Below are 18,708 nucleotides of genomic sequence, written 5' to 3'. Positions count from 1 at the left end.
ATTAGGCTATTTGTTCCCACTGTATGAAGTTGTACATACCATACATTTCTGCACAGTAGTAAGTGGTAAATGTAAAAAAGGAAATTTTTCTTTTCACATTTTTTCTCAACTGGGAACACAGTTTTTTCCATTGAGAAAGGCCTTTCCAGACACCCCACTTAAATGTTTGAGTGACCCCTTCCTCTATCTGTCCGGGAAGCAGAGTACATTTCCTGGATCGTAAGGGGGTTATTTCAATTTGTGAGTGTCCTAAAAAATACGTGTTTGCCGTCCTTCACAAATATACAAGGAAAAATGCCTTATTCCTCTTGATTTTAATACCTTGCATGTGATGTCTGTTCTCGTGGTAAAGAAATCTGCAGTAGTAAATCCATTTACTCCTGTGAGGAATGCCTTTCTTAACTCCTATGTTTGAAACCATGCACAAATAAAATAAAATATTTACAGATTTGTTTTGGGAATGGGCTATGGACCAGTACTGTTCAAGTACCATCTACTGCAGTGTGCTTAACTTGTTTTCTGCTTCACTTGTACAAATGTTTGGTTTAATGGATCATTACAGTTCCATGGTTCCTGTTTTTCAAAGAAGCACTGATCATTAGTATTGAGATACTGCACTTTAAGGAAGCCTTTTAAGGCTTAGTATTGAACAGGATCTTTTGATTTTACTACAATTCCATGTATGAAATACTTACAGGGGATTTCAAACAGCACTCCTCATCCATTGGTCTAATATTGTGTTGTTCACATTTTTTCTTCCACACAGTACAGCATACAGCATTGGGCAGTAGGTCAGCCCACTTTAGCCAGTGGCTAACTTAATTGCGAGTGACTGCATTCTGTCCTTTCATAATGATCACATCCACATAATATTTTTAGAACAATAAATATTTTTGCTTTTAAGCCAATGCTTGTTTTTAGATTGATGAGGGACCTGGTAGCTTCTCAAAAATAAAGTTTTGCAAACATCTTGACAAAACAAACATTGACAGAGCCTAAGGGCTGGCAGCCAATGCCAAACCTATTAACTTTAACAATACTTGTTTTGCTTTGTGATAGCAAAGGTTGTGATATTTTCAGTACACATAAAATCAGTTTAGAGTACAGAATCATTCACTCTGGATCATGTGTATTATTAAAAATGAAATATTTCTCCTCAAACTTCAAAAACGTATTTGTACTAGGGTTATACAAGTGAGATCCAAATGAACGAATATGCATCTTTTGAGCATGGTCAAGGTTTATGGTTTTCTTTCTTCTCCCAGAGATCAGTAACTATTGATTTGCACCATTACTGATAGTCCACTGGTACTGTATTAATCTCCTGGCTGAATAACATGTAGGGTTTCAGAGTTTCCACAGGCATGGGCTCCCATTTTCTGCTACCTTCTCTTACTACTGGAAAACTTCACTCTAGTCATTCCTGCAGGCCCCAGGTCCTCAGGGCTATCTACTAAGTACCGGGGGCCATATTTATACTTTTTGACGCAAAACTGCGCTAACGCAGTTTTGCGTCAAAAAAATTTGCGCCGGCTAACGCCATTCTGAAGCGCCATGCGGGCGCCGTATTTAATCAACGACGTTAGCCGGCGTTAGCCGGCGTTAGCCGCCGGCGCTGCCTGGTGTGCGTGGAAAAAAACGACGTACACCAGGCAGCGCCGGCGTAGGGGGATATGGAGCTTGGGCGTCAAAAAATGGGGCAAGTCAGGCTGAGACAAATTTTTCACCTCAACCCGATTTGCGCCATTTTTTTCGACTCCCAACCCCCATAGAAATGACTCCTGTTTTAGCAAAGACAGGAGTCATGCCCCCTTGCCCAATGGCCATGCCCAGGGGACTCCTGTCCCCTGGGCATGGTCATTGGGCATAGTGGCATGTAGGGGGGCCCAAATCAGGCCCCCCTATGCCAAAAAAAAAAAAAAAAAAAAAATGACTTACCTGAACTTACCTTAATGTCCCTGGGATGGGTCCCTCCAGCCTTGGGTGTCCTCCTGGGGTGGGCAAGGGTGACAGGGGGTGTCCCTGGGGGCATGGGAGGGCACCTCTGGGCTCCTTCAGAGCCCACAGGTCCCTTAACGCCTGCCTTTTCCAGGCGCTAAAAAACGGCGCGAAAGCGGCCGTACGTAATTTTTTTTGACCCGCCCACTCCCGGGCGTGAATTTTGCCCGGGAGTGTAAATACAGCGCACATGCCTCAGAGTCAATTTTTTAGACGGGAATGCCTACCTTGCATATCATTAACGCAAAGTAGGTGTCCACGCTAAAAAATGACGCAAACTCCATGGACTTTGGCGCTAGACGCGTCTAACGCCAAAGTATAAATATGGAGTTAGTTTTGCGTTGGAATTGCGTAAAAGAAAATTACGCAATTCTGGCGCAAACGGAGTATAAATATGCCCCCAGGTATCTCTCCTGCCATGGCTCCTGCAGGGTTCAGTCTTCTGTGGTCAGCTGGGCTGTCTTTGACTCAGGAATCTTTTTGTGTTTTTGTGTCCTTGGAGAGGCCAAACAGGAGGCCAGCTACATTACTCTAGATGAGCCATTGCAGTCCCTGTGCTCCAACAGAAATCAGAAGTCCTTTTGACTTTGTTCTTCAAGCAGTGCCTTTTTCAGGTGTAGTCTTTCCAGTTATGTTCTGAGTAGGTGGCAGTGATGTGCCAGTTTTATCCTTTGTACTAGCCAAGGTTTGGAGAATATTTTCCACTTAATCCTTTCTATTTTCTCACCTTTTCCACATCTCATTTTGTAGCAATTCTTCTTCACTTTATTGTAACAATTTCCAAAAGCTCTAACCTTAAAATGGCTAATCCCCACTCCATCAGAAAGGACTTTGTCTCTCTCTAGACTACTTCTCTATTTAGATGCAGTATCATCTCTCAATCAAGTTCAATAAGGTATAGGTGAGCCCAGAGAATGGATGGGGCTACACCCTGTTACTCCCACTTGGCATCTCCATGTCAAAATAAGTAGCGTGGAGGCTATTTTATTGCTTCATGTTGTGGCAAAGAAGCACCCAAACATTTAATGTATTGGGTTAAGCTGTTTATCGTTTAAAAAACACATAAAATCATAAACGTTGTGAAGTATTCTTTTTCCACATCTTTTTATGAACTCAATGTTCATGAGATACCAACTCACCAACTCTCCTTGTTCGGCCAAACCTTTGGCCATCCCGATATTCTGGAAATCCTGGACTGGTGACCAAGCTCTTTCTGCCACTGCTGCCAAAGATTGGAACTCTCTGCCTTTACACTTAGGCCCATAGTTATACTTTTTTAGCACTGCATTTGCGTTGTTGTTTGACGCAAAATCGGCACAAACGTACAAAATACAATGATATTTTGTAAGTTTGTGCCGATTTTGCATAAAAAAACGACGCAAAAGCGGCGCTAAAAAAGTATAAATATGGGCCTTATTATCAACAGCATGCCATACAACGTTTTACAGGCAATGAAAAACCTATCTCTTCAATTTGTAGATTCCTAACTCTCAAACACCTTTTCTTTTTTCCGCTTCCGGGGCTCCCTCCACTAGGACTAGAACACCTGTAATTTGTAAATGGTACAAATTCATATTCATTCAGCTATTTATTCATTCATTCATTCATATTTCTCCACTCACTTTGGCAGTCATTTTCCACACTAGCACCACCACCCACTACATCCTTGCAGTGATGTAAACAGACTGCTTCTTGAAGTAGGTTTGAGGTTGCTAGAGTGTAGATTGCAACCCAGAATGACTAGAATGGGCATAAATTTGAAATGTGCTAGTGTTCTCTACATAGATAAGCGTATACACCAAAAGTCCAATGACACTTGACATTTCAGAAAGAGCTGTGCTACCACTTGTTTAAATATAAGCTTTGCTGTTAGGTGACAATACCTGTGTTAGGGAATCACTTGTAACCAAAATGATACATGTAATTGCTGTAAGCATACCATAACATATTGGCCTTTGAAGGGAATTTTTTAGAAGTTGAAATATAATTCCATAGATTAATCAACAAAAAGCATGTTGATACAACTTAAACTGCAATAAAGCATTCCTTTAATTTAGGATCCTATAGATGTTTTCTCCAGCATGTTTGCATCATAGTCAGTCAGGTAATTTCCTTATGGTAGTAGTGCACCTTCTAATTATTGCACCTTGTGATATCTCATGTTGTCGGTGGACAATTATAACAGAAAATATGTGCCCTAGTCACGCTAGACACTTCAAGGGGGACTACACCTCCCAGACTGCTCTCTGGCCCCAGGAGGCGGCCATTTCCTGACACAGTTGTTCACACTCGACAACAATGAGCGCTATAAAGCACCTGGGAGCACTCCGCAACCTGGGAGGCACGTGGGCTGCGCCTGGGCGAAACTTGGCCCAAGGACAGGCCCGTCCACTCCAGTCGGAGCCCAGAGGAGGCTGGGCCCCGTCTCTTGGTCTAGTTATCTGTGGATTTCTCAAGTCTTCTTATTCCTGTATTCTCCCCCTGGGCGTTAATGCACGTAAAGTAAAAAATGGGCCACAAAAAGGTGAGCGCTATGACCTCCTCTAAAGATACTAGTCCCACAGTCTCCATACTATTATACCTTACCACGGCCATGTCTGCATTAAATACCAAAATCAAATCAGTTGAATAGAGATTGGGAATAACGAGGAAATCACTTGTTCCCTCGTCCCCTCCCATGTCCAAGTCAAGCAAAACCGCAACTATGGTAGGGGAGGAGGGCGGGACCTTCCTGGAGGCTAGTAAGGTAAAGAAGGGGCGCAAGATATCAAACATTCAAAAGGGGTGTGTCTTGCAGGGTGAACTAAACATCTCTTCCAGTAGAGAAGACGGCCTTCCATTAACAATAGAGACACCAATGCATGTGTGGAAGATATTGTTTCTCCCCCCACTCCTGGGAATTTGGACATGTCTAAGTCGAAAGCCTCCAAATCCAATGGGCCTAAGTGGGGTAGATGCCTGATCTGTAAGTCAGTTGTAGCTGTGAAGAAACAGATAGTGGAGTTTGTGGGTCCCCAAGATCCTGAGGCCAACTGTGGGGACAAAGCTTACATGGAAGCCATGTTAGAGAAAGCCCTTAAACCTTTAGTGAATTTGTTGCACAGTATTGACTCCTCACTAAAACATCTACTAGAATCTACAAAGTGTAACCTACTTCTTACCCCGAATATGGAGCCGGACACAGTGACCTGTCCCCCAGGCCCAGTAGCAGAACATGGTGCGGTGGTACGACATAAAGTCCATCAACTTAGATCAGGAGGGCCAAATAAACTGACAACCCTATGGAGCGGCCTGCTAATAGCGGTTAAATCCCAGTTAAACCCATATATGCACCTCTGGAGAATTATGCGAGAGGAAATACCTCTGGGAGTATAGGGCTGATGGCGTTTAAAGCACAACACTCCCCTAAGGGAAGAACCTACAAGTCCTGCAACTCCCACCTCAGTGCACCCCTTACGTAATTGTCTTAAAAAATTTCCCCCCGTCACACAAAACAAATGAGAAGGGCTACCAACTCAAAAACAAAGTAGTCCACTAGCTAAATAAATCACTGAGGGGGATAAACAGTGAGTGTCTCTGGAGTGGTATCATTGGAGTAAGGAGGGTACATTGGCTGAGTAACAGTAAGGAAAGCTTCCCTGGTGATTGTGTGGTAGTACATTTTAAAAATTCCCAGCAGGTAGAATGGATACTGAACCAGTGTGAAACTGTGCAGGTGAGTAATGTCAACATCCAGGCTGTACCTCTGGGCTACTTCTACCAGCCCTCCAAGTCGATTGTAGCCAACCTTTAAATATTGCTAAATTTCCTGTCCCCACCCAGAATCGATATAGTCCTATGGGCTTCCATCTACATGAAGTAGATTGACTTAGAGAGAGTGACAGGTTTTTCGACCTTGACCCATCCGGCTACCCTGGCACAAATGATGATTGCTGATACAGTTGAGCATAAATGCTGTCTTCCACAAAATTGTACCAATAGTGAGGGTGTGGGTGGAAACAAATTCAGGAAGGAAAATCCTCTCCACCAGAATTTAGAATATGAGAGGTATGACATACAGGGGCAAGGTTCCACTTTGCAGCCTGTGGGGGCTGAAGGGTCCTCCATACAGCCCTGGCGGACACTTTTTTGGAACGTAGCCAGTATTGGGGAAAAATAGCACAACAATGATTGGTTTGCTTTGATAGAAAGCAAGAAGGTGGTTTGCCTCCAAGAAACATGGGCCAATAGAGCTATCCATATCAACAGGTTTCTATCAGTCATGACCCTGGCAACACGAAAACCTGTTGGGCGTAGCAGTGGGGGATTGATGATGCTGATTAACATCACCTCAGGCACCAAGTTAATTAAAAGCAGAACTGACTCCCCATACTATCAATTAGTGTTGTTGTCTATGAAGGGTAGCCCATTAGTGCTCTTGGTTAATTTTTACCATAATAATTTTGAGATTCTACACACCCTAGAGAATGCTATTGAGGAAATGGTATGTTGCTTGGATAAGGACTTTATAATTATATGGGTGGGGATTTTAATGTCTCCCTCTGCTCCATAGGGGATGATAGGATCTGTGGATTATACGATGAAGATGATTGCAACTATTTCCAATTTACTCATAATCCCTGTGGGGACAAGCTAAATAACCTCATGAGGACTCATAATTTAGTATTGGCAAGTGGCATCTTACCGACCTTTATTCCTACTTTAGTGGGGGGGGGGGCGTCTGTAATTGATGACATAATGATGTCAAGGTCCTGGCTGGACAAACTGGGTGCCTTTCAGGGCATGCTGAGTGGCCTCAGTGATCATAATCCACTGGTCCTATCATTCCAATATGGGTTCAAGAAGAGAAGTTTGCAGAAAATGGGGGTCCCTGTGGAATACCATGGGAATAAAGGTGTTTTATGCAAATGGCAAAAAGTGGACAAAGAAATTCTTTTAAGTAGGGTAGTGGGAAAACGTTGACCACCTTTGAAACCTGCCTAAACACTGAGCTACCCCCACTCCAAGTCCTGAGAGCTTTCACAGACATCTGCATGACAGTTAGGGCATATCTAACTCTTCCAACTCAATCTGCCAGAACCAAACCTGTAAAGTGGTTTGATAAATCAACCACCTACGCCCATTCCAATCTCATTTGGGTGTTAAAATCCACCCCGAGAAACCAATCAGAAGTCACAAGGTGTAGGGCTCAGTATTAGAAGGCAGTTTCAGCTAAGAAGAAAGTGATTTGAGAAGAGACATGGGAGAAATTGACCACTGCCTCAGCGACCAATGATGGGCCTCAATCCTGGAAAGTTGTCAATACCCCTTTTTTTAGCTCTGACACAAACAAAGGTGTTGAGGTACACATCCCAGAGCAGATCTGGGTCAGTCATTTTACAATGCTATATGAAGGTCGTTTGGATGACTGTGAAATGACTGTTCTCAAGGGCCCTGTTACTTTTGGCAATGAGGAACTGGATATACACCTGAACGATGTCATACTGGCAATAAATGTCTCATTGCCAAATAAGGCTCCAGGGCCAGATGGCATCCCAACCGATCTTTTAAAATATAACATTGATTTTTGGGCACCAATCTTCGTAAACGTTTTAAGGGCCATGTCAAACTCTGTCCTTCCTCTATCATGGCCTTGTGCCATCATTGTCCCAATTTTTTAAAAGGGAGACCGGACTGATCCTGCTTGTTATCGTCCAATCTCTTTGATTGACACCACCGCAAAGATTTTTGGGAGAATCCTTCTGGACCATCTGGAAGCCTGGGCTCTTGACAATAACATCATCTCTGAGTCGCAGTATGGCTTCAGGAAGGCGGTGGGGACAGTCGCCCAATGTTTGAACCTCCATTGAGAAAAACATGTGGGGGCAAAGCAGGGTGTCTTTATTTGGCATTTATGGATCTAACGGCAGCTTTTGATAATGTGGACAGAAGCAAATTATGGGCAATGGTGAACAATAAAGGTGCAAATCCAAAGATAGTGTCCCTGTTGGCCCAACTTCACAATGATGTGGAAGCTAAGGTCAGATTTGGGCAGGAGCGGTAGTGTGCCAAGCTCCTTTAAGGTTAGGAAAGGGGTCAGACAGGCCTGTGTTCTCGCTCCATTTCTCTTTATGTTTTATATAAATGACCTAGAGGAAGCTCTCATTGGCAAAAAGGCAGATCCCCCTAAGAAGCAGACCACAACCGGTACTAATGTATGCCAACGATTGTGTTTTGATGGCACGAACCGGGAGGGGCCTCTAAAAACTATTAAACAGATTTGCTGACTTCATGACAGCGTTGGGGCTATCCACTAACAAAACCAAATCATATACTATGATCTGTGGCTGTCCAAGAACCAGAGCCCCCCAGTTTTATATCAAAGGTATCCAATTGAGCAGTGTGAATACCTTCATATACAAGGGATTCCCTTTGATAATGGGTCTAACTGGAAGAACCTTAGAGAAAACAGGAATACACAATACAATCAAGCAGTGGCAGCTCTATGCAAATTCATTATCAAACTAGGTTGTGCACCATTAAAGCCCATTACCACTATCTAAAAGGCAAGGCCTACTTCAATTGTCAGATATGGAGCTGGGATATGGGGCTACAAGGGCGCACCCTCTCTTCAAATAAGAGAAAACACATTTCAGAGGAGTCTACTTTTACTCTCCCAGAGTGTGCCACCCATAATTCCACACGCAGAATTAAGCCTTCCTTTCCTGGAGGACTTGATCCAGTTAGCCCCTGTGGCCCTCTGGATGTCTGTTTGGATTAGGCTGGAAGCAGCTCTCACACAGTCACTGCTTACAGACTTTATGAGGCTGGATAGAGTACAGAGATGCACATGGGTTATGTACAGTAAAGATTCCCTGGGCAGCCTCAACAGATTAGACTTATTTTTTAACCCTAGGGCTATAGTCAAGCAGGACATCTTAGTAGTAAAAACTGAATTCCAAGAGAAATTGGCTACCGACAGAGAAAGGCACGATTTGGGGAAAGGCATAGTGGCAGCTTATCTTCCCTTATGTACCACATCTACAATCAAACTCTATCTTCTAACTGTCTCACGGCACCACAGATTTTTTCTGACAAAGTTTTGCCTGGCCCGGGCCCATCTTTTAGTGGCTTACCACCCAAAGGTGTATCGCAATAGGTACCTAATACCTTGTCCATGCGATATGTGTTCGGAACATTCACAAATGCATATGTTTTTTTTTTCTTTCAGCTGTACAAAGAGCAGAGGAAGTTTTTTTTTATTCCAAATCTTATATCACTAAATATCAGGATGTATAAGGAAGCTATTTTTCATCTGCAGTTACTTCAGTCTGACATGATCTTTGTGGTTATTTATGGTTTTATTGCTGCAGCGATAAAAGAAAGGAAAAGTCTTGGATCTAATTGCTAAGCACATTTTGCTATTAATTTGCACAGTTCTATAAAATATATTTTAAATGACCTAATGACTATGCAACCAGGTATACAATTTTAAATGGTTCCAATAAATGTAATCCCTTGATGTTTTATTTACTGTTGTTCTTTTACATGCTGGCCATCTTATGCACATATATTCTACTGGTATTTATCGATGCCTTTCATTATTTTAATTTATTATTTAACTGTGTATGTATGCTCTTTTATGGATATCTACAAAAGATCCAAATAAAGACGTGACTTGATGTGCCCTAGTTAGAATGAAGGTACATATTAGGAGTTCTTCTTGAGATTAACTGTGACTTAAGCAATAGTCACAGTGTTTTACACAACATTGTCTTCTACTGACTCATTGTAGAACCTCATGAGGTTTTGAGTATCAAACTAAAAAAATATATATTTCTTGTCAGCACCTGCTTCAGACAATATGTTTAAATAATGTAAACATTTAAATCATTTATAATGAAAATATGTAATCAGTGTGCCTTTGCTGACATTACCTAAGCACCTCTTGTATTAATCCCTTCCCTATTGCTATTCCTTAGATCTCCAAACCCAAAACTTTAGGCAATATTTGGGATGGACATATATGTGTTTTAAGCAATTATAAGCTGATGTTTAGAGAAAAATGGTTGAATGCCCAAAATATATTTAAAGCTGATTTGTGATGGATAATTCATGTAGTGGTTGGGAGACCTATTGCTAATATTATAACCTTGGTGCTGAGGGCATTGCAGCAATGACTGTTATGCATTGCCCATGTAGAAGCATTCCACTTTCAAATCCTTTTTTATATTACTGCTGGCAGTTATGCCTGATGTGTTGAGGTGATCACTGCTGGTCATCTTGCATATAGTAGCCACCAAAGTATTCTTGCTTGATGTAGTCCATAAAACAACATTAATAATATTAGTAGCTGTAGATCATTTTCATTTAACATAAGTAGCTCTTACTACAGAGAAGGTTGGAGACTCCTGATCTAGAGCTGAGTTTCAAGTCAAATGTGCTTTTTCCAAGCACTGAAAACAATAGGTGTTTATCCAATTGGCTGATAATTAATTTATTCACCTTCTACATTGTTGGAGTTCAAACTTATGATCTGCCAATGGCTGCTTATTTCAGCAGAGAGCGTTCATCTCAATGCAACATCTGCTATTGTTAAGGAAAATGGAAAGTGTGCAAAGTCCATCCCTCTGGTATGACCATGGCCTCAGAATTTGCCCTTCTAATATAGCCACTCTAACAAAAAAAATAGACACTGACGCAAGACAGACACTGGCTCACTAAGTTGTGGCCTCACATTAACAAAGGGCCAATGGCTCTTCTGTGTCTGTAGCCAGCATAGATGACGTGTTTGGATTTTCAAACAATCCCTCATCCATTTTTGATAAATCAACTGCAGATAAACTTCACTCTAATGTACTGGCTATAGCCATAGACACATTGTAATTGGCAGCTGCTGATGTTGGAAACATCCTGCACTGATAACCAGCTTACATTTGGGAGCAGCATTAACCTATATATAGTAAATAAAAGACCCATTTATGTAAATGTTTATATTTAAATTTCCTCCCTAAATTATATCCTTGCTCATACATACTTATATTTCCACTCCAATTCCACTTAGGGTTACAGTTAGACCAATGTTGTATCGCACAGACATCATTACATTCATGACATTTGGAGCTCTGGGTGCCATCAACATAAGATATTAACTGCCCAAATGGCAACCCCCTAATCCAGTAAAGCAGACCTCTCTTGAGGTCAAGCAGAGGTTTCCAGGCAGATACCAGCATGGTTGACCTCTTCCATCTGCTGTTTTCACTGGGAGTTTTGTGAAGCCCATTGGATTCTTTGCAATCAGTTTCCTCTCAAAATTGAAAGAGTCAATGATCAAAGCATTGGCTTCCTCTTTGTATGACACTAGCTTACAGGTTTGGTCATGGATTGCATTTACTATCAAAATTATAGCTTAGACAATATTTAAACATCCTAATAATTGGCGTTACTTTCAAGTTTCAGGTTTAGATTTGTACAGCTTCTTTTGCTAAGAGATTATCAGAAGCCCTGACAGTTAAAAGAGTGTTGGGTCAGGTCCTATTGAAAGTGGAGGCAATTGTCAACACGAATCCTTGCACTGTCCCTCAATATATAATCAATACATGTCCTTCTCGGGGCTCAGTGAACTGACACTTTCCTAGCACCATGATAGGACATTCGGCATGATGTGCTAAATAAACCCCCTTTTTGCTCAGTCCCATTATGAATTGGAAACTCAACTTCAATGTGAGCTAGGACAGCTGTAGAGGAATTGATGTGCATGTGATACAGTTGTGATGGCTATAAATGTAGGTACTATGCCTACTTTGCCTTTATAGTTGGAAAAATACAATTTTGAACTTAAATATATAAAACCGATCAGACCTTATGCTTTCCTTGTCACCAATTTGTTTCACTCTAAGAAAGTGCCTACTATAACATCAATGAACGCATTGTAAGTAATAATTTTAATAATAATAATGATAATAATAATAGTGATGGTACAGTGGAGTCATTATAAAACCATTATAGCAGCAATTCAACAACATTAATTCCTTGTACATTTTCGTTATGAAGCTTGAATATTAATATTCTTTAACTGTCAATAACTTCCTAGTTCATTATGTTATGTGGTGTAGTTAACAATAGCCTACTAGTATTTTGTATCGAAAGATCTATTTTACAGAAAAAAGCTACAAATCTTAGCATGCAATTTTAAGTTAAAATGTGTATGTTTGTTTTAATTGTACATATACGCACTAATGTGGTGAAATACCAAATTGTTGTCAAATAGTTTCTTCAGTTAAAAACGTTCAAAAACATGCTTAGGTAGTAAGTGATGTTATGCTAACGTGTATTGCTGAGTGCGCACAAGCTGCAGTTCATGTAACAATGAGCCCAGTGTTGACGTGCAAGTCAAAGAGCCTGAAAATGTTTCTAAGTCTATAGACATTACTAGGTCATTCTTGGCCCAGTTAGTGGTGTCTGAGGGCAGAACAAGCTGCCTTAAAGAAAGGTGAATAAGCTCATTTAGTGGGAGTCAGACGAAGTGTATCTTGGCTGCTCAGCAAAATCATCTGTGCTTTGTTGCATGCTGACATTGCACAAAATGTACCTAAAATTTAATGAAAGGACTATGTGAAACAATAATTTGTGCCTCCACACCTATAACAAAATAGGCGGAGCTGTTATAACCATGGTATTTTCAATTCTGCAGATAGGCAGGATGTTCTTTTGGCAAAGAGAGTTAAGAAGTAAAACACCAATATTTTAATAATATACTACCAAGTAGGTGTAGTTTGGCTGCAGAATTATGAAAATCAGCATTTTTTCTTGAATAGAAATTGGATTACGAATGTGAAAAGGTGTAATTTGGTCTTTTTTTTCTTTCACAAATGTGCGTGGTATTTGTTTTTATGTGATCATCACCATCACAAGTTACTTTTAAAATTTGAACCGCTAAGAAATATTTTAAATACTGTAGGTCTTTATAGGACCCTCATTCTCCTCATTTCATTGCAGAATAACATTCACAAAAAACAATTATAATAGGTTTTTCATATCTGGCTTTCCACCCAAATCCACACACAACCACACCCTAATACAAGCCACATGGTTGCAATCAACAATCATAGATGTCTTTGACCTGCTGTATAAAGCCAGTCCTGGGCTACTGCCAATGATCCATCCTCCCAAACTTGCTTTTTCAAGAAATGCCTTGACACAGGTGATTCTAATATCGTGTCATGCTTTCCCCTTCCCTTCCTCTCTTTCACCTGTTCCCTGTTTTCTCTGCCTTTCCCTACCAACATAAAAGGCTGTTTCTGTCAATAGCTGGTTTATTGTAAGTAAAGAAAACATAGGAGGTACTGTAACTATGTTTTATTAGAGGTCAACAATATTAAAAAAATAAAATATATATATATATATATATATATATATATATATAAAAAGTTATAGTATATAGGGATTCTTTTATATTTAGAAAACAATGAACTGCCAACAAGAGTAGGATTTAAATAAAGAGTTGTAAAGCAAGCAAACACTTCTTTCTTTCACTCTTTTGTACCAATTTGTACTGAAGAAAGTCTGTTTCCAACAGACTTTTCTGCCCTTAACATTCATATTAGGGTACATGAAAAATTGCTGTGATGGGTTGGATGCTTGATACAAAACTTTTGCAGCACCATGTTTGATTTACAGAGTTGCATGTTTATGATCCTCAGCTGCACTGGTTAAAACTACCGTTCTGCATTAAGCTCAGTATTATGCTTTGTCCCAAAGGTGAGCCATTGATGTTTAGCATGAGATTTGCACTTAAGATACACCCACCAGGACAAGTTTCAATGCACAGACACCCTCACAAATATAAGCGCTACATGATTTGTGATTTTTGCATGCATTTTATTTTACACATAAGTTTATCACACTAATACATGACAATCCCTTATTTTTGCCTGTCTTGACTTGGAATATGGGTTTTACACAAAGCTATATCAGCATATTTTGGTTGACAAGGCGTTACATGAAATCTAAGGGGTCCTTGCACTGCTTTGCCCAGACATGCCTTTTTTGCACAAATTGTCAGGAGATTAGCACTCCACAACTCGCTCAATTTTAGACAGCACAGTTGTCAAGTTTCACGTTAAAATCTTTTACTGCAGTATATCAGTACTGCCATGTGCACCACTCTGCACCACCTAGAGCTGAACAAGCACTCACACAAATCTTGTCGTTAGCCTTGGCTTAAAATACAATCCCACTATCACTGAGAATCTAAAGGGGAGGAATTTCAAAACTCAGAAGCAAGCTTTCTCCTCGAGTGCATCAATAATCTGGAATTCACATCTGCCTTTTTCCTCATTTCCTTTCTTTAGAAAAAAAATGAAACTCATTCCTATTCATTTTCTGAGTCCCTGCTAGCTTGTAATGTATACGTTTCCCTAATTCTCTGTCTGTCCTCTCCTTCTGTTGATGTTGCAGTGCAATTTATAAGCCACTGTTTGTCGGATCTTTTAGCCAGTCTTTACCTTCTGTGGAAGCAGGTAAAATGCCCCGCTGCCCAGAGAGGCGGTTTGGGCAGTAATTGTTGGCCACGTAAATATTTTTCCGTCACTTATGATTACTTCATAGAAATATATTTCTATTACAAATATACACAATAGTATAGTTTCAAATGACAATTAAGTAGATATGTACCCAGATTGTAGATCTGTCACATTTTTGATTGTTTTGAAAGATAATTTTAAAATCTTGATCACACAGGGAAAGCCTTTATTATAAATAGCGATGTTGCTCATTAATGCGTTATATCTTTTGTATTCTAGAGGAAACTGCAAAATTCCACGGAGGTCCCCCTAAGAATGCATACATGGAACAAAGTTTCCAGGGATTGAATCCAGTTTTAAACATTCCAATCAATGCTGCACAAGTAGAACAGTCAAGGAAGAATGCTGCCCTCATCGGCATGAAGTTGGAAAACTGGGTGGACAGTTTGACCAACAGCCTCTGGTCAGCTGTGGACATATGTGCAACTGGCCCAACATCTTGCCCAGTCATGCAGTCTTGTAGTCAAACAGCATGGAGCTCACTTAGTCCAGACCCTAAATCTGATATGGGCCTGGTCAAGGCTGATGGACGCTTGAGGTAGCATCTGATACACTCATCTACGGCATGGGATTTAAAAGGGAATTTTATCATTTCTGTTGAACCTGACTGAAGATTCCAAAACTTACTGAAAGAGTGTTTGCTTGTCTCCTAGAGTTAAGCTTTGTATGAATAAGTTGTAAATGTAGTTTCATCAACAAAAACATTTCCACTCCCTTGTTTACATCTGACATGGAAGCTACTAGTAGCCTATGTGACATTTGATGCATGTTTCTTTATTTAGACTTTATTTATGTTCTATATTTCACTTTTAATACTTATTACCAAAGGGCTTTTTTTAAGAATAAACATTGAGTGGATGATAGAACATCGGATAATTTAGAAAGACTAGGGGCCTGATTTAGATCCTGGCGGTGGGATTACTCTGTCACAAAAGTGCATATTATGGGATCGTGATAAGGCGGACATGATATCTGTTACGTTTGTGATGGAGTATTCCCATCCACCAAGATCTAAATTAGGCCCTAAATCTCTAGATACAAACATTTTAATGAGCAAATATATATATATATATATATATATAGATATATATATATCTATATATATATATATATATATATGTTATACACCACAAATGCATAATGTTTTCCTTTGCACTTATCAATTGTCCCTTCAAAGAAATAACCAAAACATTTTGTAGTGAAAAAGGAATTTCACAATTATTTTATCTATGTAATTAGAGAAAGAGGGAGGAAGTGACAATTTGTGGATGCAGGCTAGTTTACAGCAATGGTATAAGATGTCTATCATTAGAACATGATTCATCACGTGTTAAGGAAGAAAGAAACAAAGGACGATAAAACCTTTTTATAGTGCACTACATTTTCTCTCCTGCTCCATGCATAGATTTGAAGGATCTGCGAAGATACCAGTGACATTTTTCAGACAGAAGATAAAGTGTGTGGGTATGGCAGAATTTTAGATTCATCTTTCACAGGTAACTGTGAACAGTGATGAGAGTCACCCTTTGGACTGCCTTCACCAGAGGAACAGCTTTTGCATAATTGTTTGACACGTAGAGGTTCAACCACAGTTTAATGCAATCACACATTATAACCCACTTCTATTGCATGCGCTTACAGCTTTTTAACACAATGTTCTTTCCATTTCATTTGTGATTACTAATTTGTGTTTTTTCCAAATTTTCTTTAGATCTTTAAATATTTGACACACTAGTCTCATTAGTGTAAACATGAACAGCTGTTGTGACGAGTGACCATATGCTCATGAAATAATAGTGTGTGTGGATCTACAAGCAACCTTTCATTAAGTTTATGTTGAATGTCATAGGGCTCCTAAGTGTCAATTTAAGACATTGCTTTAAGATTTCTGTAAAGCACCATTTAATTTCATTTTCTTTCACAAATGTTAAATTCCCTTTTAAATAATGCTCACCTGGTGACAGAATTACCATGGAACTCAGACCTCAATAGTGTGTTATATTTCTCACCACAGTGTTTGGAGTTACTGCAGTTTGCTTTAGACTGAAAATAGCAATGTCAGCTGTGCTGGCATTAGGACAGTTCATTATATGATATCAGGAGCACGGAAATGGAGGCATAGAACAAACATGTTTAGATATTTATTATTTATATGTGTTAGTCAATGACTAATTAGTAGGTGCTGCTTTTGCAGCTTGAACATTGTTAACTTACTAACTAATGCTGCCTTTATTAAAAAAGGCCCTTTTCTTTATTTTTCTACACTTCGTAACATTTTTTGACCAGTTGCACGTATTGTTTGTCAACTGTCCAACAGTGTTGCCATCTGGTTTATATAAGAAATGTAATAAACGTGTCTTATTCATTGTTCAGAATGGAAAAGTAGATATTTACACCACAAATTCAGTTGATCACACCAATTGGCAAAAATGATTGAGGGTTAGGTGAAATAGATGAGTCCTTTACTTAATACGATTTTCGCAAAACCAGGGACATTGTTCATTCAGCTGACAAAGTACAAGCAAGGTATGTGTGAAGTTGTAAAGTGTTTTCTTCTGCAAACTTTGGAAGTTTTTTCAAAATGTATTTTGTAAGTATCACAACCACCAACCAGACAGTAAAATATAAAAGATAAATTGTTGGGAAAATGATGAAAACATAGCTTCTTTAGAAAGAATCCCTGCAAAAAATACTTTTATTTGGAGAATTCTCTCCTGACAAAGATTGTGGAAGGAAAAATCCCCCAAAATACATTATTTGCAAGGATTCATGCAAAGTTTTGTTATGTTGAAAAGATATGCAAAGTTCACGTAGTGTGAAATCTGTAAACATTGTAGCTGACATTTAAAAGTTATTATCTCCAATATAACCAATGAAAGGATATTTCAAATAATGTTTGATTTAATTTAGTCAGTACATCTAGCCATAAACACTAAGGCCTGGTATCAGTTTTAAGGATGATTCAATTGCTTTCTTTTATTATAGTAACCAGACCCCGTACCTTCTCAATCAAACACAAAATTAAAATATTCACCTACTGAAATGTTTTCCTAGCAAAGAGTTAAAATGTACTTCTGGTGAGGTCTTTGAATGAGTTAACATGGTAACATTTATTTAAAGTTATTTTGTGCATAATGATTTGCAAATTCATTAACTGGTTACTAATTCATTTTGTAACAGATGAAACTAAGGTGGTTCAAGGGTGGTGGCCACATTCACTGGGAGGTTGGTCACAGGCACAATATAAGATGTGATTTGCAAGCCTAAACAAATCATGTCACCTATGATCATCACGTTTTTTTTTTCTGCAAGACATCTGTTAGGTGACACAATGCAGGCTTGTTGTGGTTGATAGAGCAAAGGCAACAGTGTACTTAAACATAATAAATAAATGGTGCCCAAATATAGGGCTTAGATATAAATGAAAAATGATCTATCATGCAAAACTATTCAGTCTTTCCTGCTTTATCCACCATACCATTTCAGTGCACAATACTTTTCAAAGCAGTATCTCTGCGCAAATATGTGCAGCATTGTTTGACTGTTCCAACTCAGATCATGATGGCAACAATATATTGCTTCAATTACTTTTACCAAGTTTAGTTAAGTTGACACACGTTTTAGATTGCTTTTAGGATCGAAGTTATTTGAAGTCACTGAGGCAAATGGTGTAGTGGTGTATAAAAATTGATAGCATGAAGGTGTTGAAGTGGCTTAGGACATGCCACTGTTTATGACAGTTTAACAAAAGTGCATGGGCCCAAGTCTTCCTCTAATGAGAACAGGGACAAGATAACACCTTCAGTTACTGTGAGCCAAGCAAAAAACATTCTGCGCATAGTAATATAGAAAAGAAAAAATAACAAGATTAAAATCCTGAACATATATGTTCTAGCCTTGCAGGCAAAGGCACCTACTGGGAGAAAGAAAATACCAGATAATCATGGGTGGATGAACGTTTTGATTCTTTCTTCATGAATGGTGGAGTTTAAAATATATGCATTTATTTGGTATTATTAATTTTAGCTAGTGGAGATGCCTTCACCAGGAGTGGGTTGGTCAACCTCAGTTGTTTAGGACTTTGATCAAGAAGTGGGATGATGTAATCATGTCTACTGTTCATCAGTTACCTTGGATATTTTATGTT

At 39.4% G+C, this 18,708-nt stretch overlaps 1 protein-coding gene across 1 annotated transcript in view; it reads left to right on the top strand.

Moving 5' to 3' along the window:
- XYLT1 (xylosyltransferase 1) overlaps nt 1-18,410 on the top strand; it is a 644,618-nt gene extending 626,208 nt beyond the window's left edge. The window contains exon 11 of the mRNA XM_069210190.1: nt 14,781-18,410. Within this exon, the coding sequence (XP_069066291.1) occupies nt 14,781-15,103 (323 nt within the window). The 3' untranslated portion in view covers nt 15,104-18,410. The remainder of the gene's footprint in view (nt 1-14,780) is intronic.
- The last annotated feature ends 298 nt before the right edge of the window (nt 18,411-18,708 follow it).

Source organism: Pleurodeles waltl, chromosome 10 (assembly GCF_031143425.1).
Source record: "Pleurodeles waltl isolate 20211129_DDA chromosome 10, aPleWal1.hap1.20221129, whole genome shotgun sequence".
Lineage (NCBI taxonomy): Eukaryota > Metazoa > Chordata > Amphibia > Caudata > Salamandridae > Pleurodeles > Pleurodeles waltl.
Note: the sequence above shows the minus strand (reverse complement) of the source record. Positions and strands in the feature narration are given on the sequence as shown.